Here is a 24,102-nt window from a genome sequence, read left to right as displayed (position 1 = left end):
TTTAATTATCCTAGTGTGATTATCTTCCTTTCATAGTTTATATAGGCCAGTTTCATATAAAATTAATACTGTAGTGTTCAGCGTACACTCTTCTTCGGCTGAGTTTGAGAACTTTTGGCTCTGGGTTCAGACTTCCTCGCCAGCTGGGGCCTTTGTGTGTGCCTACGTGGGTTTTTTTCAGAGTGCTCCATCCAAACACATGCATGTTAAGTTAATTGCTGATTTTAAATTGGCGGCGGAGTAGATGTGAAGTGTGTGCCTTTCTGTGTTGGCCTGTGACAGACTCGCAGCCTGTCCTGGGTCAGCTATTGTCTCCAGCCTCTTACAACTGTGGTTGCAACTCACAGCCTGTGAAGCCATTTGTGCCATTTCTGAGCAGTGCAAATAAATAAATAAATAAAAATAAAATCTAGATAATTAAACTCATTAAAAAAAAAGTGTGTATATTTTCAATAAGTAAACTGGGGTAAGATAAGTTGGGCTGACCAAATTCTTTTGTAACTTTTTCTTTTTTTGCCGTGTTGAAATCCTTTAGCTTCCATGTGATCATCCATGCATTGTTGTTGCATTTACAGTCAGTCTGAAACGAGGAGTTGTTATAACAGCATAAACTCACTGAGGTCCATAATCTTTACTTTCTTCCCTCTATAACTACACGTATTTGAAGCGTTTGGGGGTAAAAGCCTGTCAGGCTCCACAGTGTGTGCAGAGTTGGTCGTCAGGGATAAAACGAATTCCACAGGAACCAATTAGAAGCGGCTACTGCTGGCATAGGATGAAAGATTTCTAAGATGGCCAGTTTCCTGCTGGCAACCTGTTTGCAGTGTCTATAGTTCTGTTAGCTTTGTTCTGTATGACTTTGGGGAAATCTAATAATTGAAAAATGCGCAGTTTCATTACAATTTTGCATTATAAATTATGAGTTCTGCTGTTTAGAGTGATTTCTCGTCAGTATACATTAGATACAGAGCAGTTGAGGTTATAGTAGAAAATTTTCTTCCGCTGTTGTGAACTGATTGTCCACAGGCTTTGGACACTGGGTTGTATGAAATAAAGCATTTGAGATAATGACAGAATGTCAACACATTATACAAGTGCGGATGATGCTCAGAGACTTATAAAATCTGCGAGCATTTTAAATGATTTCAAACGGGGGGAGGAACGAAGAAAATATTCCTAAGGCCACAGCAAAACAAGCCGCGTGAAAATCCAAGCAGGGAATAGGTGAGACAGATGAAAGTGGAGCGCAGCAGGGAGTGAAATAGGTGGAGCATGTGGCGGCGGTCTCGAGTGATCCCTCGGCCTCTCCGGCTCTGAAGGCTGGACCTTGAACCAGGAAGGAACATTCCATTCCGATGCTGTGCCGGGACCTCTGACCCCCACAGCTTTGTTTCCGGGGCTGCTTTCGACAGTCACCAGGAGTACAAGGCAACATCGGGCTCACTTAGCTCAAAGAAGCACGTCTCTGCCATTTGAACATGCCGGAAAACTGCTCCCCCGACCCCGGGCTCGTAATTCATCTCTGTAACTCGCACATTACCTTCGCTTGCGATCAATTAAATGATCTGACAAGGACATGTGCGCAGGATTGCGGTCAGAGACTGTACATACAATACGTTGACCTGCCGCTTTCCCTTAACATGAAGGTGGGTTTCACTCTGAAAGCATCAATGAAACATTTAATTTCCTATCCTCAAGTGACAGAGCAGAGAGTGCCGGATCCTTTGCAAGAGCTGTTTTAAGAATTCGTCTTTCAGTGAGCGCTGCGAGACGAGATGTGTTTATTTTGTAACCTTATAAAGAATTTGTATCATCCGTCCGAATGCAGTCTTTAATCATTTTTATGAATGTATCTCGATTTTTTTTTCTTTGCAGAAGTGGTTTCATGTCATGTGTTAGTAAGTCGTAAGGCAGGACATTTCATTGCCACAGCTTGAAAAGATGAAACATGATACTAGCGGTGTAATGGCCCTCTCCATTTTCCAGCATGGGCATTATTTGTGAGAGGTAAGACAGCTTTAGAGGGTTAGGCGGCTGATGGCGATTTGGACGCGTCGGTGATATGTGCTTATGTCTGACAGCTTATAGTTGTGCCCCTCCTATCCACTGCAAGGAACAGATGAGATGAGAGCATGACTGTCAACAGAGTCCATGTTACAGGTTGCTTATGCGTTCTTTGTCAGTGGACATAAATTATACGAACACTGAAACACTCGTGTTTTCTAGAGGGATTTCTTGATTAAAGATGCGTTTTACAGCATGTCACAAAATTTCACCTTAAAGAAGTGATCTCAGTGGAAAAGAAATATTAACTGAGTATTCTTAGTGCTATTAAATTAATCAATCGTTGGCTTAATCGACTTAATCGACCATAAATATAATCTGTAATTGCAGCCCAGAGGCGTGCTCCTGACAGGAGACTATATAGGGAAGTTACTAAAATTATCCCTCTCAGCTGCTCGAAAACACAATTAATCATTGTGATCTCGCGTTAATCCTCACTGATTGACAGGAATTTGATTTACAGGAATCACTGTAAAGATAAGGCCTTCATTTAATTTCATTGTTCACTGGACCTCAGAAACAAAATATTTCTCTCAATTTATGTAAATCCAAAGCTGCTCTTTGTTTATTCGGGCCCCGCATGTAGTGTCGCGTTATCAGATGGAGCAAATTGTCGCTGAATGTAGTGTCTGCACAGGCTTTGTTTGCACCCGCTATAGGTAGCGGCAGAGACAAAGGGCTTTCATTTCTCACCCACCGTCTTGTAACACTAAGCGGTTGTGACAGGCTCTGCACTTGCCTTTCCTCTCTGTCTCTGCTCCTCTTCTTCCTCTGTGGTAATTTTTTTCTCATGATTTCACATGAGCTAAGCTCCATGCGGTGGGCGAGGCAGGGGGAGACACACATGTGCGAAGGGGGCTAAGGTGGGGGGGAGGTTACTGACTGCATATTATCATGGATTCATCGGGCTCAGGGTGGAGGCGAGTATTGGGGGCTGGGTTCCCCGAATGAGCAAGGGGCAGTAATATCCCTGGTGACCGCAGTCAGCTGGCAGCGTGAATGGAGGGAAGAAGGGAGGGTTAAAAAGATAGTGAAAAGAGAGGAATGGGAGGCAGGCTTTGAGTTTCCAGCCATCTCACCGAGAGGATGTGTTGGTGTCAGTGACTCAATATTGGAAAACGAGGTGATGGCAGTTTTCCATACATTAGCAGCACCTGCTCTCATAGTCGTTACCTAAGATGCTCCATAGGCTTTAAAAGCTGCTGTGACATTATTCCCTATTGCTTCTCTTCCTGTTACGCAATATTTTCCAGTCTTCAGCGCATACATTTTTTTCATCTCTTTCAGTGCACATGGATATGTGTGTGCGTATTCCTGTGAGAAGTTAAGAACAGCACAAAGCAATTGCTAGAAATATCTTCCACCAATCTTGTCGCCATGATTGATGTCACAGCATCTCTTCTTGGAGTAATTGAGCTGATATTTACGGCATTCAGGGTCTGATCTTTTTTCTCTCACTGTCTTTTTATCCTCCATTTAGCTCAGCATCAGGCAAAGCCCAAAAAGAAGCAGGTGGTTTACCCAACCAGCACTGTTATGTTTTCTTTTCTCTCATGTCGTTCTCATCAGTGTAACCCCCCACCCCCCACCCCCCCACCCCCACCCCAATCAATGCATCTCTCTTTGCCACGCACTTGATGGCATTGTGTTGCCCAGGATTGTGATTAATGGCCACAATTCAGCCTGATAAATTCCCCTGAGTGGGTGCCAGTTGGCTTACGCAGAGAAGAAACTCATTACTGCTGTCAGCTGAGCTGACGGCATAGAGACGGGTGTGAGCAATTGTACATGTGCTCGTGTGCGTGTCCGTGCAAGGGAGGGAGAGAAACTAATTTCTGTGCATGTTACTGAGTCTCTTCACCTTTTTCCATATAGGAGCCATCATGCGTGAATAAGTGTGTCCACGTGTTTTAAGCTGAGGGTAAAAGTGACAGCGTGTCCCAGGGCTGGTGTCTAAGTAACATGGATCATTTCTGGGAAATGAACGAGCCTAACTCACCGCACACAACCACCACAACTTCAGGTCTTTAATGGACAATCTCATGCACACCACTGCTTCATCAAACAACCATTCTACTTTATAATATCTTAGATATACTTGGCATATATATGGATTCTTATTTTTATAATCTGCCATTCATAAAAACAGTCTCTAATCGCTATACACAAAACAGGTGATTTAAATATTACGTCTTTGTGTCCTCTGTTAAAGTAATTTCTTGTTAAATAATGGACAAAAAAATCTTTTTAAAAACTATAATTAACTCCCTATTCTTATTGATGAGGATGTGATGGTGAGAGAGTGAAGCAAGAATGAAGATAAAAAAGGAAGAAAGACGTCTAAAATGAGAGTAAGTCTGCACAGTACGGATAAGCAAATGCATGTGTCTTTTCCCTGTGAGATAGCTATCTACATTCACTCACACCACAAAGGGGGCAAAATGAAGACTTGAGGACGTACAGACGGACCGCATGGATGAAAATTAACTGCATGTGTGGCTTTGCTGTATAGTTCAGGACACTGAGTCATGATTGGAAACAATATAAAGTTATTCTATTTGTTTAGTGCCTGCAAAATATACATAGTGTCAGTAGCCTATATTGCTCTAGATTTTTTTTTCTAGTTTTCTGTCAAACATTTTTTTAAATCAAATTATTTGCTTTAAACACCAAATACATGAATATTTGAAAGTGACAATGGCAGGTATGGACTTGCAGAGATTTAAAAGATGCAAAGATATCAGCTTGTTGGACAGCTAACTAAGAGTGCATGGTTGGAGTTGGTTCACTGAGGGGTTTCACTCTGTCTAGCATCACTATGATATCGTTCATTGTTGGAATACTCTGATGTGCTACATAAAGCAAATATATTTTAATGTAAATGAGAAGAAAATGCTGAAATCAGCCTCTTTTAAGTATATTTACATGTTATTTCCATATAACATAATTATGATGTTATCTAAATTCTCCATTAATGCAGCCAGTCACGAGAGACCTTGTTCACAGATCTGTTTAACAATTAAAATTTTGTATTTTTGAGAAGTTATATTGAAATCCTGGAAACCCATCCATTATCGTCTCTGGGCACCGCTTCTCGTGTAACCAGTCGATATCAGGGCAAAGAGTTACAGTTCTGTGAGTCAGCCATTATTTATGAATGCAGATAGAGTAAGAAAAAAAAGCCAATAAAAGATGAATTATTTCAGTAGATGTATCTTTTTTCTTGCTGTCTACAGTGGCTGTTTACCTGCTTTCAGGCAAAGCCCGCTCATACACTGAATGGAAAGCAGCCACATAAATCTTGTTTATAGTAAATTATAATTCAGACTTGGGAAATTTATGGGTCTTAATGCTGAATCTAGAAAAGCATTAGTGCTTACATTTGCTGTTGACGCCGTTATTGTTTTGTATAGCTTCAAGAAGCGATCGATCCTAACAAGAATCCATATTTTGCTGATTTAGCTTTAGCTTGTGCAAAGAAAAATCCCTTAAGGTTTTTTTCTGATCCACAATGTTGAGGGAAACAAAAAGTGGATGTATTGGAAACCCCGCAAGCAGGATTAAAACTCTAAATCTGTCACAGTGACTGATTTGTTTCGGGTAATTTTTCGTGGGTTTGCATGTTTGGAAGCTGTGATGTGATAAATTCCCAATGGTAACTGCACAACTGGGGGCCCAGGCCAACTGGACCTCCCTTTTGGGACTTCTGTTGTGTTATAAGGGATGGAGTGATGCAGAGGTGAGATTTACACAGCCGTTTTAGCCATTTGGGGAGCCAGCATTTAAGGGTGCTATGAGATGCAGTGGAGCGCACGGACCGGTCCCGCCCTGCGTCTTTCAGATTTCCCATGGGAGTGCCAGATGTGGGGTCATCCATCTACTCAGGGTTCAGACCAAGCGCCTCCCTTCAAAGTCATTTTCAGATGTGTAATTAATGCTGCGTGCTGCACTCTCAGAAAGCAGCACATACACACACGTTCATATGTATCTAAAAAAAATTCAAATTTTACATTTGTGTTCTTTTCAGCAGCATTCTGTTATCAAGACACAGCAGCACAAATTTAAAAAAAAAAAAACCTTTTCGTGGGAGATTCATCGTGGCCTCTTCAGCGTGGCTTACCAACCCAACAGTTGTCCTCTAATGAGGGGGAAGTAATGAGTGTTAGACTGAGGAGAATTGTGATGCCAAATGTTCACCCAGGTTGTTATTCAGAGCCTCTGCTGTCTGAGGTCCTCGCTCATTTCTGGCTTCACAAAACAAGAGGCGTAGACCATCCAAAGAAGAATTTAGTGCCATTTCCATTTGAATATAAATCTCATTTAACCCCAGATAACTCTAAACGTTGGAAAATATTTCAACAAATGGCAAGTCAAGGATTAAGAATTGTAGGGTTTTACTTTTGTGTAGAGAGCATACGGCGAATGAGCTGAATGGAGGACAGCACATAATTCATGCAGCTATGTGGCTGATAGGAGAGGCGACTCATTTGAATTCTGAAGCACAAGTATTGGTGATAATTAGATATGTGACTTCTGGGGAAGAAGACAATTGCATGGAGAAGACATATGGTTCTTCCCAGCAATAATCAGGTGTGAAAAAGATTGTAGACTCTTTTCTCTTTTTTACTGTCAGCAATAAATGTGCGGCGAGTAGGAGGTTTGACAAAAAAAAGAAAAAATCAACTGGAAAACATGAAAATCATCACGATGCTTACGGCATGAGTGGAACTGCGAGTGAAACGTATTCCTCTACGACTAAATGAATTTGAGGACGCTTACGAAAAAGCCCATTGTTCCCTGAAACGCTCCAGAGAAAGGAATTTCATTATGTTTAAGGATTTACTTTCAGCTGCCTCGCAAGTTAAGGAAAAAGTCAGACATTAACAGCCCAAAACCTGACCCGCTTTCAACTGTCTGCTCATTTTTTTTTTATTATCTTCTCCGAAAAACTGAATATGCTTTTCTGCGAATTATATATAGGACTGTACTGTAAAGGTACAAAACATTTAGTTTCCTCCCATGCATCCTGTTTTTACCTTGGACCAGACTGCTGGTACTTTTATTTTGGTTTTTTGGAGCCATATGAATTAATGTGTTTGAGGCCATCGCTTATAATAACATGGTAATGTGTCCGAGGGATAAACAAAGAAGTGGGTCAAGCAAGAAGAGATCACATTCTTTATGAGAGGCTCTACTAATGGGAGAAATGTTCATTCACTGACCCGTTTGTGTCCTCGTGTCCTCTTTAACTATTAATTTATTTGATCTTTTTCTTAATCTAAATTTAGATTGTGGACAAGAGGCAGAAACTCAAGTCAAGACGAATGTTATTCATATCAGAGACAGCACAGGGGCTCATTGGTTAGTGATTTTGGTTCCCTGTGTTCGGGTTTCTCATCCTTTCTGTATGGTATTTGCGTGATGTCTGATGTTTTCACATTTTCTCTGAGCGTTTGTTTTCACGCACGACCACAAAAACCATTCTTGCCTATTTATGGCCCCAGAAACTTTCGCGAATGAGGGTCGGGGGGGGGGCTTTCCAATATGTGCAGAATACCACATCCCCATCCTTGGATTCTTGATTCAGATATGCAAAAAAATAACATTTAACAGGGAAAGACTGATAAAAACAAAACTCAGAAAGAGCAACAGACGGTGGCAATATAGTGGAAAATATGAGCAGCATATCAAGGAGGACGCCAAGCTGCTTCCAAACTGAACAATTATGCAAACATGACTTGAGTCACAGCACCTCCTCTACACTTTGAAGACCTGGAAAGCGAGCACAGATAATGTTTCTCTTCATGTGTGATGTGTGAAGTGGAGCTCTCCTTCACCATGTACTCTAGTGGCATCACTGCTGTGTTCATTCCTACTTAAAGCAAGACATAGTGGCTTGGTGCCATGCTTTAATCCTATAACTCAGTTCTCCTCTTCTATACTCGGCAGGAGGACAGAATACAAAAGTGCACAAAATGTAAGCACGCAAATAAAGACGGCCAGCAGGGCCAAACCTTATTAATACTTTGGCTAACGGCTAAAACTGCATTTTAGTCACACGACAGGCAGAAATGTGCATTTTCATTCTTTTTGGCAGCTTTGTAAAGCTGTGTGTATCTGTGGTCCTCTTTGATAAATCTCAATCACTGTAAAGCTGCATGCATGTGCACAAGACTGATTTCCATCCCAATCTGTAGTCACGAATGGATGTAGACAGTCCCTTAATTAATCATTTGCATACAAACATGTTGTTTGTCCCACAAGTTATTAGACTCGCCCATGAAAACAGCAGCAAGAAGAAACACAATTTCATGGAATGTGATTTTTTAAATGATCATTGGAAAATTGGAGAAAAAGAAACGTGGCTTTCCGGGATGATGAAAAAAAAAAAAGAACAAAAACCACCAAAGACTAAAAAAAGGGACTGCGGTTATTAACTGTGTAAGCTCAGAGCAAAGGACTCTGGCAGATGTACAAAAGAAATGGTCACAGTAGAAAGAGAGGCAAACAAGGTCATCAGACCAGTGAATGATTAGTATGCACAGCTGCAGCTATTTACGCCCCTAACAATTAGCATTAAAAATGTATTACTAATAACATTATAACCAATAAAGAATTTGGCCACTTTGTTTCTGTTTTTACTTAATTCTTTGTCTAATTCACCACATCAGGCTTAATCTCTAAAAAGGTTTAGATGGTGTGAATCATGCATTAAATGCACACAATCTAATTACACATTCTTCCTTTATGAATGCCATTTCACGTGTGGGAAAAAGCATACGCATGGTTTTTGTGCATACTCATCATTTATTCATCCAGGCCCTTGGGCTCTGTGTCTGAGACGATAAACAGTGCACACTGGATGAACCCCCGCGAGACCCTACGTCACTGTTATTGATATACTTTCCTCTCCTGCGAGTGTGCGTGGGTCCTCTAGTGTCCGGATGATGCAAATTTTATCACCGGGGATGGGGGGGTGTATGCCCTAAAAATAAGCTGCAAAGGCACCAACTGCGCACGCATCCTTCAAGTGGAATTATAATTATTAGAGTACAAACAACAAAACGTCCACGCTATCCACAGCTGCCCACGTGCATGTCCAACAGAGTATAATCCAGGCATTGGGCGACACTGAGGCTGGACATGTGCTCATGCGATAAAAGAACAAGCTTAGGCTCATGCACCTGCATGTTAAAGAGAGACAGCTGTTTTCTAGAATAAACAACGTAAGTTTTTGGAAAGCCGAAACAGTTTTTGAGTCCAATGAAGCCAGCTTCGATGGTCACGAGGAGATGTTTGAAGTTTTTTTAATGAGTGTGGAGTTTTACGCTTAGTTTGGCCTTAAATGTTTCAAAAGGCCCGCTTTTTTTGTTCTCTTGCATCAAATCCCTTCTTAATTGCTCGAGAGTCTCTGAATACACAAAATTCTTATTTGGCAGTTGTTATTTTCCTCAATCAGTAAAAAGGAAACAGTATCAACAAGGTTGACGGCTACAGGGAGAAGGAGTTGCAGTTAATTTCAAATCAGTTCTACTTTTCTTGTTATGGGCATGTCTGTTGTTTTAGCCTCCTTTCTCTGTTGTCCTCACTCAGCCCTCTCACTCTCCTCTTTTCTCTCCTGCTTGTCTCTAATCTTACCCAAGCTGTGCCTGGGAATTATTTGAATAATCCCCTAATTTACAGCATCTGCTGTGCTTTAATAGGGCTCTCTTTAATTAGGGTCTACTTGCAGTAGTGAGCATGGAGATTTGGGGCTAAGGTCTAGAGTGGGAGTGCAAGGGGGGTGTTGTGGGTGGAGCAGAGGCAGGAGAAATGTGGACGAAATGTGGAAAAAAAATGGACAGTATTTAGTTTTGGGAAACACCTTTTTGATACAGAAATACTAACTGGCATTTTTTACAGACTCAGCTAAAGAAATGGGACTAATTGGCATTTTTGTCCCAGGCTAACTGTAACAAAGTGACAAAAGATTTAATTTAAAATTAGTTCTTCACTAAGTTTTCTGTCACGTGTAGACAAAGATGGGTTCATCCCTTCAGTTAGTTCCCTTTTTTATACTTGAAGGATTCATAGGTCACTGGTAAGTGGCTTAACAAAGTAACAAAACATTCTTCTGAAAAGTTTTGTTACTTTGTTACATTTGGTGCTTCTGAAAAAGCAGCCAATGTCAAGGAACTTCAAGGAAGTGTTACACGAGTTGACTTGAAAAAAAAAAAGACAAGAAAGTCTGACTTCTTGGAAGCAAAATTTTGCATTGTACTGTAATTCATTAATTGACTAATTTTTTTAAAGGTCTTCATCTCCAGGTAATACAGTACAGTGCTGTGAGAAATTACTGTATCTTTCAATTCATTGTCACCAGACTGGCTTTAATTCCCTCAAGCTTTAGCTGTCTAACTGTGAAAATGATTTTATTCTTCACTTTTTCTGGTCATCATATTTTGTCATCATTCTTGTCATTATTTATATTGTCTCATTCTTCTGAGGGATAACTCTTGTAGGACTGCTGCTCTCTCTACCTCCGATAGGGACCCCTAATAGCAGCCATCAATCTAAATATGTTTAACACTATTGATCAGCACAACAAACTGCACACAATCACACCACCGGAAAGCCAAACAAGCCTGCAACACAATCAGAGAAGGCCATTATGTTCTTATCAAAACTGTTGTGTAATGTGAGAGGGGCAGAGTTCACATGTTTAGCTGTTAGAAAAGCAAAGCAAAGGTTGGTAATTCCACTCAAAATTGAAGTGGACACAATGCTTAGTTTGTATAAATTTTAGCTAATCTCTGTGTTTTTTCAATGCCATCTGTGCACAAAGGCCTCATACCTTGGTGTTTGATGCAATTACAAGACACTGTGTTAGCGGTGTGGTCCTGGAAATGTAGTGTCAGTCTGTTGAGTGGTTTACCAACTGCTGTATTTCAAGCTGAGATTTGAAGGGATTTAATTTTGTTTTCATTTTAGTCGTCCACTGATATTTATTAACCATAAAAATCAGATTTGTAGGTGATATCACAAAAAAATTAAAAAGGTAAACAGGGCCTTTTTCTTCTCATAATGGAGAGTGAAGCGGACAGAAAAAAATAAGAGGATTGTGCACATGCAAATTGCCTTATAAATCTTATTACCCATATAGTATATTGGTTGGAGTACTTGTCATATAAATGATCAATCAGTTTGGATTCTCAGCTTCGCATTCGTGTGAACATCTGGTACTTCTGGGCTCAGGTGGCAGGTGTTGCACCTCAGCTCATGCTTTTGCTCCTGCAGGTTCTGATGTTCATGTGTCGGCGTGAAGCGTTAATGGAGGGAAATAAGTGTGTGTGTGTGTGTGTGTGTGTGTGTGCGTGTGTGTGCGTGTGTGTGTGTGTGTGTGTGTGTGTGTGTGTGTGTCAGAGGCAGATAGACAAGACCAGGTGTAGCCCTACGTATCGTAGGTGATAAGCATCACACACCACAAACCAAAGCCTGATAGCGGGACTGGTGAGAAAGAGGTGGGGGGCTAGTGGGGCAGGGAGCTAATAAAATATCACATCTGCATTAAAATGCCAAGTCCAGGGTCCCAGCACACGGCCTGCTATTTCAGGGATACCTATTTAAAGGCCGTGGAAGCACGGACTCTGCACGCCGTTATAGCGGCGTACATGTACACCATCTCCATTATTTATGGGTCTCATCTCTGGTTTACTGAGTTGGGGGTGGGGTGGGCACTGCAGTCATCACTGCCGCTTCGAACAACATGTGCTTAATGATGTCACAGACTTGAGAGGACCCGAGGGGGTGGGGAGAGAGGTGCGATGAAGAGCTGGGAACGGTTAAAATGTGGAGTGGGGCGGGAGGGTGGCCGCAGGCAAATGGAAGGAAGGGCAATGACATTACAACATAGGGGTTCACAGGAGAAGCTTTTTCACGACAGCTGCTGTTTTGAACACTACTGCAGGATATCTGCCCCTCTGCTAGCATCATTACCGCTGTCATATCACTGAACACCCACATGTGACCACAGGTGCTTGGAAATCATGAAAATTTCTCATCTGGCTGCATGATTTAGTTGTTGCAGTTGGAGATGCCAAAAAATAGGGCAGTTTTGGGCGGTTTTTAGTAATGGTGTTAATTATTATCTGTGGAGTATTTGTGTGAGTGTTTCACAGAGCGATAAAGAAATGGATCATTACTTGGGGCTATTAGCCAAAACTTCACCAGTAGTGTCATTTCAGTAATCACCATTTAATCTACGTTTCTTCATTAGATAGATACAAGCTGCTCACATGACAGAGCTAAAAATCTGCTTTCGAAATGTTGAAGCCATTGTACTTGGTTTTCTCATTTAGCATCATCATCATCGGCCCTCAAGTCTGATAGTCAGCGATGGTATATTTTCACTTTCATATTTCATATCCTTTGTGCGTCTTTGTGGAAAAGCGGGGGTGACATTTTTTCCTTTCAAAGAGATTTTCATGTTAATTTCGGCCCGATTCCGATTTATTGTTATGCGACTTCATGGTAAATTGTGGAACACACAGCAGGACAGTGCCAGTCACTTTTGACAAGATCTGATTTACAGCTTAGCTCCTTGTTTCACATTTCCTCTCTGTGACCTTCCCTCATATTACTCCCTCAATCATTCTTTTGTGGTTGTCACCGAGAAACTGTCAAACATATGTTCGAGGAGTGATCTCCTCACTGTGCGCCTGTGTATGGATTTCCATTTAGTATGCACCCCAACCATTCTTTCCCCTATTGCAGTAATTAGACCTGCTCCATTTAAGCCGGCGGCGTCACGCTGGTAGTGGACAGTCTTTAATCATGTGACATTGTCTGTCAACACTTAGCAGAGCAGGAGATAGACAAACAATGGCAGAACAGGTCTTGTTGGAGGTGTGTGTTTGGATGAGTAAAATGAATTGTTGTTGTCTACTGCTTTTATTATGCTTTGAGCACAAGGAGGAGGTTTGATAGGGTTGTGTGTTTCTAGGGAAGCATTTCTTTGGATGTCTTCGTATGTGTTTGCTATAGCTTTGCTAAATCACGTTGATCTGCTTCTGCAACATACACCATAAAAGTCAACTAAAGTGCAGATTATAAATGGCTGTTTTTCTTTAGAGTTAATCAAATTCTTTGCCGCATGCATTCATTTGTGGGTGTGACCCCGCTGTGATTTTTGAAATTGTGTCTGATTTTGCGAGGGTTCAATAATAGGAGGACTGTGGGCCTCTTAGAGAGACTATGTTTTATGCATGAGGGCAAAGGGTGGGGCCCGTTAGGGGGTTGTGTCAGTGGACACACACAACAGCCAGATCAGCAGACACCCTGACTACTTGGCAGAGATGCACAAGAAAGACTTCTATAGACACTGGTCCTCCTTTGTCCTGCAGCATTCAAGTGCCTCAGTGTTCCCAGTACACACGGACAGTGCACACAGCTGTGTGCGTGCATGCCTGTATCTTAATTTGAGACTTTATTCCAGGAAAGCGCTCGTCTTGCATCATATCGGTCACCTTGACCTTCTTGTTTTCCGCACATTGTTTTTCTGAAGGATTTCTAGCCATTTCACCTAAGCGTCCTTCATCAGCAGTGGCAGCACCTTCAGGGCTTTAATTCAGTGCCTTCTGCCAGTCTTTCTGCCCCAGGCTCAGTATGACAGCAGGCCGGGGCAGAACGTATTGTTGATTGCTTTTGTCTAGAAAAGAAGTGCAAGCCCATAAAAGTGTTTCTATGGGGCCACTTGAAATATACAATAATAACTTCTGACAACTTTACAGTGGGTTTTCATCATTTTATAAACTGAAGTGTTCCCAAGCTTGCAGTTTACTATGTCAGAAGGAAGAATTGAAAAAAAAGAGCTGAAATGGACTATAATGGTGATTTGGTGATAAAATACTTCCGATGCTCTTGGTGACTTTAAAGCCATGTATGCTTCAGAGTGAAGTTACATTTATTAGGTAGGGCATTGTGAGAGCCGTGTGGCCCTTTGAGACTGACGAACAAACTGAATTACTCCAGTAAAAATGGACCGCTGCTTTTGTGAGGCCTTATCATTTCTTATGAGAAATGATTTCACATGGTATCTTCAGAGAAATATGCTACAGCTTCATAAGTCATGGCTTATGAAGAGCGAACTACTGGAAGAAAAGTAGATTACCATGGTTTAATTTTCATTAGAGTGCCATGCATCTATTCCAAGATCTAAGGTCAAGTCGTGTTTGAGAATGCCACGCTTCTCATTAAGCTCTGAAATGTAATAATCACAGTGTTGCAGCCGCTGGTATAAAGTAGTGCTTCTCTAAATGAAGTATCCACTCTCTCTCTGTGCTCTCATCCTTCAGCATCAATGGTTAAGGTTTGTTTTCTTCATTTCTATATTAATATTTTAAACTATACATATTTCTTTTCTGGTTCTGCACAACAGGAAAACCTTGACAACATTCCAAGTGCACACAGTCAGTAGGTCAGTACAACAAAGTTAATGCTACACCAGCCCAAGAAATCAGAGAAAGAACTACCAGACAGCAACCAAGCATAAATACCCTTATTAGGTATCGCTGCCTGCAACATAAAGGTCCTGCAAGTAATAATTTAATGCAGGCTACATGTTGGAAGGGGGTGGTGGTGGTGGTGGTGGTGGGGGGGGTCTTATGAAATAATAAGGGGTCTGTTCCCGTTGTTATGCTAACAGTTTTCGGAGAAACCCCTCTTCCTCCAAGTTAATTATGGTTGACATTTAAATGAGTGCACTTCTGTTGAAGAAGGTGGGAGAATTGTGGAAGAAGAGGGCCTCTCTCTAATTGAGTTTGTTGCTGGCTCCACCTTCGATGCCGCCTTTGTTCTGCAGGGAGTGGATATGTGAACTGCAGCTGAATGAGGCTCTCTGTGGGGATATTGATACTGGCTTAGCTATATGGTGCTGGCCTTATCTATGTTGTCTTTATTTGCGTTAGCATGCATTTTGGAAACATGTGTTTCTTACCTGGATACAAAATGTTTCATCAGCTGCATATGAAGGACAGGCACAGTGGCAGCAGAAAAATGTATCACATCCTCTCAAGCAGGTTGCATGCTCTCACAGAAATAGCTATGCTTTTACTTCTTGAATGTGTTTCATTGTGTTGTTATTTGTAGGATTGTTTTCTTTTTCAAAAGCTTCCTTTTACACATTTGTTGTGATGTCAGAAACGTTCTGCTTGTCTCTGAATTGGCTTATGTGAAATAGTAAGGTTAGCAGGTAGGTTAAAGCTCTCAACAATGAAGTGCATTTAGTGAATCAGTGCCATTTTGGTGCAAAAACCCAAGTATCTCCGTCAACAGTTGAAGTGTGGATTTTCCATGAAATTGTAATACTTGCTCTTTATTTGTGAAAAAGCAACACACTAAAAATAAATATAAATACTAAAATAAATTTCCCTTGCAGAAAATGTGCCAGTTGCTCCAAGCATGTTGCAGCACTCCTTTGGTAGATATTCTGTCTCTTTATGTAGTCCAAGATTGGTTCTCTGATGTTGGGATCTGTGGGGGCCACGCCATCTGTTGCAGCGCTGCTTTTTTTTTTTTCTGCAAGCAACTGAGCTTGTTGCTCTGTAGCTGTTTTGCGAAGCTATGACCTAATATTTCAACTGCTCCTCTTTCTATCTCACAGCCATGGCAGATTTCCACGTCCAACCCGAGTCGGTGCACGCTGAGGAGTCCGGCGTGGCCAGATTCCAGTGCCAGATTCACGGCCTGCCAGAGCCGGTCATCAGCTGGGAAAAAGACAGCCGTCCGGTGGACACCAGTAATGAGAGGTTAGATCAAAATACCACTTGGACGTCTTGTTTTAAGAAACTGCAGCACTTTGGTTAAAGGTTGCCAAGTCTCGTGATTTTTTCCTGTCTTTTAGGTACACTCTCCTGCCCACAGGCGTTCTCCAGATCACAGGAGTGCGTGAGGAGGACAGTGGAAGGTTCTGCTGCGTGGCTCATAACAGTGCAGGAGTGAAACACAGTGCTGAGGCACTCCTAACAGTTTCAGGTTGGTATCTATAGTTGAGCACACATCTGAGTAAACCTCTGGTTTTTTGTGTGTGTGTTGTCATTTGAGGAAAGCCTACATGTCCTCACTGTAAATTGACTTTGGTTTAAATGAGCTTTCTTTATTCGGATCTTTAGTTTTCTGTATCACTGATCAAATACAGTCACTTAATACGCCTCTGCTTATCTGTGTAGCACATTTCCTAGACTTTTCCAAACCTATTGTCCTGCTGCCAGATCTAAGAGATACAGCATATTGAGCTAATGCACTTGAAGAAATCCAATTAAAAGAAGCTATCCATCATGCTCATTCCAATCTTGAATTCTCGTCTCCCTTTTCCCTTCAGGCTCTCAGTCATCTGTTTACAAAGAACCTGTGATTGTGGTCGGTCCAGAAAACCTAACCCTCACTGTTCACCAAACAGCTATCTTGGAGTGTGTTGCCACTGGATACCCTCGGCCCATTGTGTCATGGAGCAGACTAGGTGAGAAAAACGTCCTGATCAGATCAGACCTGGTGTTCTTGTTTGTGTGTTTGAGACACAGGTGGCATCTGTTTGTTCTGTCTTCCACTGTGAAGTATACAGAGCCAGACTGATATATCAGTCGATATTGGTTATTCACTGATATGTTGGCATCAGCATTTATGGCAGCTGATAAATCGAAACTTAAAATGTTTAACAGCATGTGCAAACAAGCTGATGCTTGCATAGTTTTTCATACTATATCAGATATTCATGTCAGATTTTTAAATCACCAAATATCGGTATCAGTATCGGTCAGTAAAATTCCTATATTGGTCATACTCTACTAGAATAGATTTGTTACAGCACAGATCTATTGTGTATACATGAGGCAGTGGGATTGAAGATTAAGTCTTAGGGCTAAACATGATGTTCGACTCTGTTGCTTCATGTCCTCATGATGCTAAAACCTCCTTGGAAGCAGCGGAGAGTCTGAGTAAATGCTGCACAGACAGCTCTCTTCATGCGGATTTTTCCTTTTCTTGACAACCACTCAGATTCTGTCGTGAACAATTTTTCAATCTCCTATCTGTTTACTTTACTTCTCATTCAATCTGATTTGCTGTTCCAAATGTAAATCACAGCCCCTCCCCAGCATCTGGGTGTAATCAGATTGCCAGTATTGCCTTACACAGTGTTACCAGAATGAAATGCTAACACGATGGGATTTGTATGTATTAGATTACAGCAGGGAGGCTAGGATAAGCCGCATAATGAATCTTATAGTTTCACATCAGTCACTCCTTAATGCCAGAGTTGGTTTGCTGCTATTCATTGAACAGCGGCACCACGGCCTCCTAGGTTGTGCTCTTTTTTTTTCTGACACTAAGTTAATTAGTCTCTGACAGGGAGAAAGTGATGGCAAAGCCAGAGAGAGAGAGGAATATAACAGAAAAATGCAAGAAAAGAACAAGACTGCTTCTGTTAGGACATCGTCCCAGTGCGATAATGAAAAAAATGCGGAAAAAGCGTTCGAAGAAGACGAACACGTGTCACACAAGTTGGAGACATTTATTAGATCTCAATGACTTGTCGTGATTAATTGCATTAATTACATGTATTGTCTTCATTAGGCATCGCCACATAATTGCACATTTACTAATTGAAGCTGCAGCATTTATCACACGAGTCGTGTGTGTGTTGGCTGGTTTGAAGATTCAAACGAACTCAAAGGATTTTTTTCATCACTTCTGATGAATTGAGTGGTGAGCTTGAGATGTGATGAGGTTTGGTCTGTGCGTTTGCTGTGATGATTTCCTTTTGCAGTTTAGGTCTGGTGATCATATCTGATTTAAGAGCAAAAGCTTGTCTTTCCAGTTTATCTTCAGTTGTTGTATCGCAGGAGTGAATTGTCTCTGTCGTTTAGGTTTCCTGGATTGTGTCACAGTTGATGCTTGTAATTATTTATTGTTTTGTTTTAAATTGGCGCTTATCTGTTGATTTCCTTACTATACCACTGCAAGGTGAGTTTTACTTCTTGAGATATGAATGGGTTTTAGTTCCTGTTTTTTGCATATGTGCAAGTGAATTTCAGTCAAACTCATTATCCAAAGTAACCTTTCTGTTGACTTAAAAGTGACTTGCTTTAAGTTTGAAGATAAGGGACAAACCCAAAAGTATTCACTGACTATTGACCACATAGTTAGCATTTCTGACTGGAGCTCCTTTGTCCGCTGTGGTACCTGTCTCCCTTCCCTCCATTCCTGGCCTTTCAGTGTATCATATCTGGAACGTACAGGCTTACAGGCTGCAGATGGAACTCATAGATGGGATTAAAATGCCCCTTTGGCCCCATAGCTAACATCATAGGCGGACTGAAGCCATTGTTGGAGTTGACACTGCAGATAAGGGAGCACAGGAAAGTGTGTGAGCTTATCATGTAATTACAGCAAAAGCAGAGAGGAGGCCGCTATGGATTGTGTAAGTAGATATAAGATTAGAAGTTACAGTTAGAATTTCTGGTCCCAGAGTGGCAGCTGAAACATTTCCAGTGCCAAGAAGCAAACCAGCTTAAAAGAAAATGTACTCTGAGGATTTTTCAGACAAATTTCTGAAAAAGGTGAATGTCTGAACTGGAGCATAAAAGTTTTAATTAGCTGAACATCCGTTAGGGAGAAGCAGAATAGCAGCATTGATTTACTATAAAGCACCCAAAAGCCAGATGATTCTCCCTGGAAACTATCACAAAGTCCCAATTAAGTTTTAAAAAATTGCGTGTACACGACTCAAACACAAACTCGCTGACCTTTCTCGGTGTATGGTGTGCTGGCAGCTTTATCACATTATAGTCCTGAGGAACACACGCTGTGAGCGCTGCATCCTTGGGGGGACAGAAATAGCGTTGCTTCTGTCAGCTCGTGGCCGTAAACTTGCATGATGTTAATTAGATGTCTTTCTAGTGATTTACACCCACTCTGATCTTTACTATAGTTCAGTTGACCCCTATCTAACATAAACACCTACTGTGCCCATATACCTGGTTCTTTTTATGCTAATCTCCATAGATTCTTACTCATCCTTCTCAACTGCTTTCTTTTTTTCTCTCCCTGATTAGATGGCCGTCCCATCGGGGTGGAGGGAATCCAGGTGCTCGGCACAGGAAACCTGATGATCTCAGATGTTGGTGTGGAGCATTCCGGGGTCTACGTATGTGCCGCTAACAAACCAGGGACCCGTGTGCGCAGGACTGCTCAAGGACGTCTGGTGGTCCAAGGTGAGCTCTGGATAAAAGCAATGACATTTTTCTTTTCAGTTGGGTGAAGCTAAAAGCACCTACGAAACATCTTGGGGAACGTGACAAGGTACAGCTCAGCACTATGTGGGTGGATCAGGCAACATGATTACTGTACCATGACTGAAAGCACCTCAGTTTTGCTGCATTGATAAACAAGTGCTTTGCTCCTGTGCCACCAGTTTTTTGTAGGTGGTCTTTAGTTTAAAACCCTCATTCTGATCTAGTGGGTGGTGCAGGTTTTTCAGGGAGAAGGTTTTGAATGATTTTCCTCCAAAGCAAAGCAAAGCATACCAAAACATTTCAGGCTGATTTTTATTTTGCTACCTTCCAAGCAGTAATTATCGTCTATTTCTGGTATACCAAGCATACTTTTACACCTTTTTGTGCCTCCAGCAAGATACAAGACCACTAAAATGTCTCTGCTTGTTGCTCAGAGCTTGAGTCTGTATGGTAGGCATTACAAACATTTCACAAAGAGTTCCGACTCTCAGCTTTTGCAATTTCAGTCATAGTTTCAGGTTTCAAATCCTCAACACTCTGTTAGGAAGAGATAAACAAAATAACTGCAGAGGTTTATTTGAATCATCATTTCTTTAATATTGGAGAACAAAAACACAGAGCAAAATAGATTTGCAGCATCACACCGAGAAGCAGACAGTCCTGCAACATCGGCTTTTGTGGTCTCTGAAATACACTTTAGGGACCAGGCGCAGTTTTTACCAACCCTGGGAAGTTATCATGTACAGTATATTACATTTGTGGAGGCACATGTGATTAGATATTTTATGGCAAATAGGGTTTTTTTTTAGATAGAATGAACAAAGATTGTTTTGTATTTGGAGGCACTGAGCACAGAGATACTTGATGATTAGAGATGGGACTCTGGAGAGTCAGGGGACGTGTACCGTGAAGCAGGATTTGGGGTTTAGCGAGGTTAAGAGGCTATGTTGGAGATTACAGATCAAGTTGCATCAAAGCATAGCCTACTAACTAATCAGTTCTCTTGAAAATCTGTGACACCCTTCCTAGAAGATCCTATAGACCATGCGTGCATATTTTCAGAGGAGCTCTAGTTTTTTCTTTTTAGAAACTCTTTAAACCCCTTTTCATTTTTCCTGACAAGCATCGTTAAGAGATACAGATTCTCAACCTTTCTGCTTGCATTGCTGCAAGCAGTTTCAGAGCAATTTCATTGTCTTGTAATTTAATGGACTTGCATTTATATTGTACTTCTCTCGTCTTACTGACCACTGAAAGCACTTTAGACTACAAAGTGCTTGTACTTGTTGGTCTAAAATGTGCAAGTCAGCCTTCACAGCCATTATAATTTGCTAGTCCTGTGAAAAGTATGTACATCAACATCAGCACTGCCCACTTTTAAAGGACATTGCAAACCTGGCTTGATTTGCCCAGTCGAGTTTGCCCTGTTTATTTGATTCAGGTTGGTGAGGTTTAGTGAAGCCAAGTTTTTATACTACAGTCTGAGCTACAAAAATGAGATGCACACTGTGGGCACTTCTGGGAAATTCTATAAATATAACCATCAAATTTAAATTAGAGAATGACATATGGAGATATGATTTGCAGATTTTAGATGCCACACTAGAAGGATAAAAAAAACCCAGCAACACAGATTCTTTCTTCTTTGTTTGTTGGTTTTCACAATGCCTAGAAATTGATTTATTGTGTCTTTGTTTTGGCACTGATATCCTCAGCTCAAAAGCCGCGCCTTCATGTCTGCAGCTTTTTAAAATTCTTCCGCGGTTCTTCACAGGCTCTGCAACAAGAGACTATGCCTCTGCAGCATTGTATCTGCAAGCCTTTTCTTCACTCAAATGACACGTATAATCAGTTTTTAAAAAAAATAACAGGCCATTAGCATTAAATTTTACATTTGTTTGTTTTATAACACAGTTGTGTGAGTCTCACAGGAGATAAATATGCAGATTTTCTACAATAAATAAGAAGTAACACCATCATCTGGTGAAAGTGGTAAACCCATAGCACCTCTCTTTTTTTTCTTCTCAATATACAATACAATATACTAGATACTATAAGATACGCTATATATTTATGCATCATTTTGGAAAAGATTACATCCAAATTCAAAATATCCTATAATAACATATCTTTGATTTGCCAGTCTTAAGTGTAGGTGTTCCTGTAGTTATAGTCATTAGTTTATTTGCAATAGCTGATTACACACTACTGTATGTACAGGCTATGTGAAAACAAGACAAACCAACTCTTAATACATCCTATAAGTCTTTTTAAAGAAAATATATTTTATGTGGGGAACTTTAATATTAGACAAAAACTTAAAGGTCAATTATCTGTTGCTCTGCCACAGCATGCAGAACAAATACAGCCCTTTGAAGTTTCATTCTCTGTGTGCTTTCTAACATTTTGATTGAAATGTTGTTTTTCTTTTCATCTATTCTCCACAGAGCTGGAGCCAGTATCATGAAGGTGTTTGATGTTAGTGTTAAGAGACAGGTGCTTTTGACCAAAAGAATATGGCAGGTGTGGGCTGCCCTGTGCATTAATTGTCACCAAGCAGGAAACATCCAGTGTCTGCCTCACTCACATATTGATCAGACGGACCATACTTTGCTCCAGCCTATAGCAGCATCGATCGCAATCAATATTTCATTTCATCTGCTTGTCAAGTCTGCGACGAGCCCCTCACCTGCTAAGGATAAAAAGATGTGGACATTCATGATGTGCCGCTGTCTGATTTTGGTTTCTGTTATTGATTTAAGGAAACAACAAATGCCTTATTAACTACACATAAACACATGTGTTAGAACTGCTCCGTTATGATGGAATAGTGTGCTTTAATTAGTAATTCTCATTATTCTATAGATAATAAGCTACTATAAGAGGGCTTCAGTGGCTGTCACTAATTAGGAACTTCAATAAGCACAAAGCTAAGAAGAAAATCACAGATTAAAGAAGCACTTACACAGTAAACAAGCTGGATTTATGTTTGCTCCTTTGGGGTTCAAAAAGAGAGAAGAGAGAAACAAAGAATGAAAGAGTAAAACTGTAGCGGCCAAAGAAGCGAAAAACAAGCGTAAGATGGATAGCTGGTGCTCACGGTCTTACCCCACACCCTTACAGGTGCAAATCAATGCCTTCCTGAGCTCCCTCTGACCTTCACCTTCAAGTCAGCCCTCAAAGCACACAGCAAGTGTGCACAAAACAGACAATGAAGCTGGGAAGGACTGAGATGAATGAAAGGACCATCTCACGCTGTCAGCCCCCTTCATTCAAGTGCCTAACGGCCCCTTAGCTTTTCCACTGGGGAGAATGGAAATGCTTACATTGAGAAAGTGTCAGACAACATTTTATTTATTAGTTTTGGAACAAGAAGGAGGGCAGAAGAGCGGGGAAAACAAAATAAACAGGGATTCAACTTGACAACCGAAAGTGTGACAGATCTTTTAAAGTTGACCTGTTTGACTTGTTCCTAGTATATATTTTTTTATTTTTTTGTCAAATAAAGGCACATAGAGTGGTGGATGCCCACGTTATATATGGCCAAACTTTCAAATAAGGCCAGCGTATGTGTAAGACCCTATTTCGAGGGATTTTTTTCCACTCTTTGGCTGTATGATGTCAGTAGAAGCAGGATGTGGTTAATATGTTTATCTCAAGCATACAGCTCTGGCCAGCGCAGCGCCTGTTTAAAACCTTCTGTTTGCTAGAGGCAGTCAAACAGAAGACATTTGACTGAAGAGGAACAGAAAATGATTTTTACATACACACGGTGAAATGAGGGTCATCAAGGGCCAGTATAGGATAAATAAGGATTATTCAAAAAAGTATATCATGTAAATGTACACTAATAGATGCCAAGAAGTAAACATATGCATAAAAAAGAGCATATTAGGCCCATTTTACTGGAACTATGGCTCATGACCGCCTTAAAAAAAGACAGGAAAGTCTAGCTTCATTGGAAGCAAAATATTAAGACGTGACTAAAGACTTTTGCACAGTACTGTATTTCTTCATTCCTTCCTCTTAGTTTGGACTTTTAATATGTAGCCCTCAATACTCCATATATGTCATAAATGTGCTGTTCCTAAGAGAGCCAGCTAAAATTACTTAACCTATTTAAAACAAGTGCAGCCTTTTTTTATAAACAGTAATCTGTTGCACATTACTCATTACCTTTTTAAATACTTTTTTTTAAGTAATCTTATAATCCCATCAAATTATAGGTCCAAAAGTTTCTCTTTAAGAGTCACCTCTCTGATTCAGTCACTTTGATCTCACGGTATTTGTGTTCAAGCTATTTCAGGTTTTCTCAGGTTGCTCATCCTCCCTTGATGATGATGAAGAAAATGACAGGGACAGAAAAAAAAGGTGGAACAGTGTGGTATTTTTACTAAAGGCATCATGATACGCCTCCAGTAAAGGCATTATATAAACCCGCGTATATATAATACCATCAAATTTTCTCGGCTAATGTTGTCATAAATAAATTAGGCTGTCAGATCACTTACAGCTGTTGGGACAATTATAAGTACAGAGGAGATCATTCAAAAGCACCAACTTAGAAAATTATAATCCAGCAGGTATAATTTTAATTACTCTTTAAATTAAAATAGAGCACCTGCCATTTTGAATAATGAATAATGGCTGGAAGCCTGAATCAAGTGATGAGAGCAGATATAAAACCTGAACTGCTGTTTTAAGGCAAATTACTCCCAAGTATTGCTCTGGTTGCACAAATCTTATGGCTTTATCTCGCTTTCCTGCTTCC

The 24,102-nt window shown here is 40.8% G+C and overlaps 1 protein-coding gene across 1 annotated transcript in view; it reads left to right on the top strand.

Moving 5' to 3' along the window:
• The window catches only part of igdcc3 (immunoglobulin superfamily, DCC subclass, member 3), a 63,151-nt gene that overhangs the window by 14,388 nt on the left and 24,661 nt on the right, over positions 1–24,102 (top strand). Inside the window, exons 3-6 of the mRNA XM_087839535.1 lie at positions 15,704–15,848; positions 15,944–16,074; positions 16,421–16,558; positions 19,152–19,310. Of these exons, the coding sequence (XP_087695661.1) occupies positions 15,704–15,848; positions 15,944–16,074; positions 16,421–16,558; positions 19,152–19,310 (573 nt within the window). The remainder of the gene's footprint in view (positions 1–15,703; positions 15,849–15,943; positions 16,075–16,420; positions 16,559–19,151; positions 19,311–24,102) is intronic.

Source organism: Neolamprologus brichardi, chromosome 1, assembly GCF_056152115.1.
Source record: "Neolamprologus brichardi isolate AB-2024 chromosome 1, ASM5615211v1, whole genome shotgun sequence".
Lineage (NCBI taxonomy): Eukaryota > Metazoa > Chordata > Actinopteri > Cichliformes > Cichlidae > Neolamprologus > Neolamprologus brichardi.
Note: the sequence above shows the minus strand (reverse complement) of the source record. Positions and strands in the feature narration are given on the sequence as shown.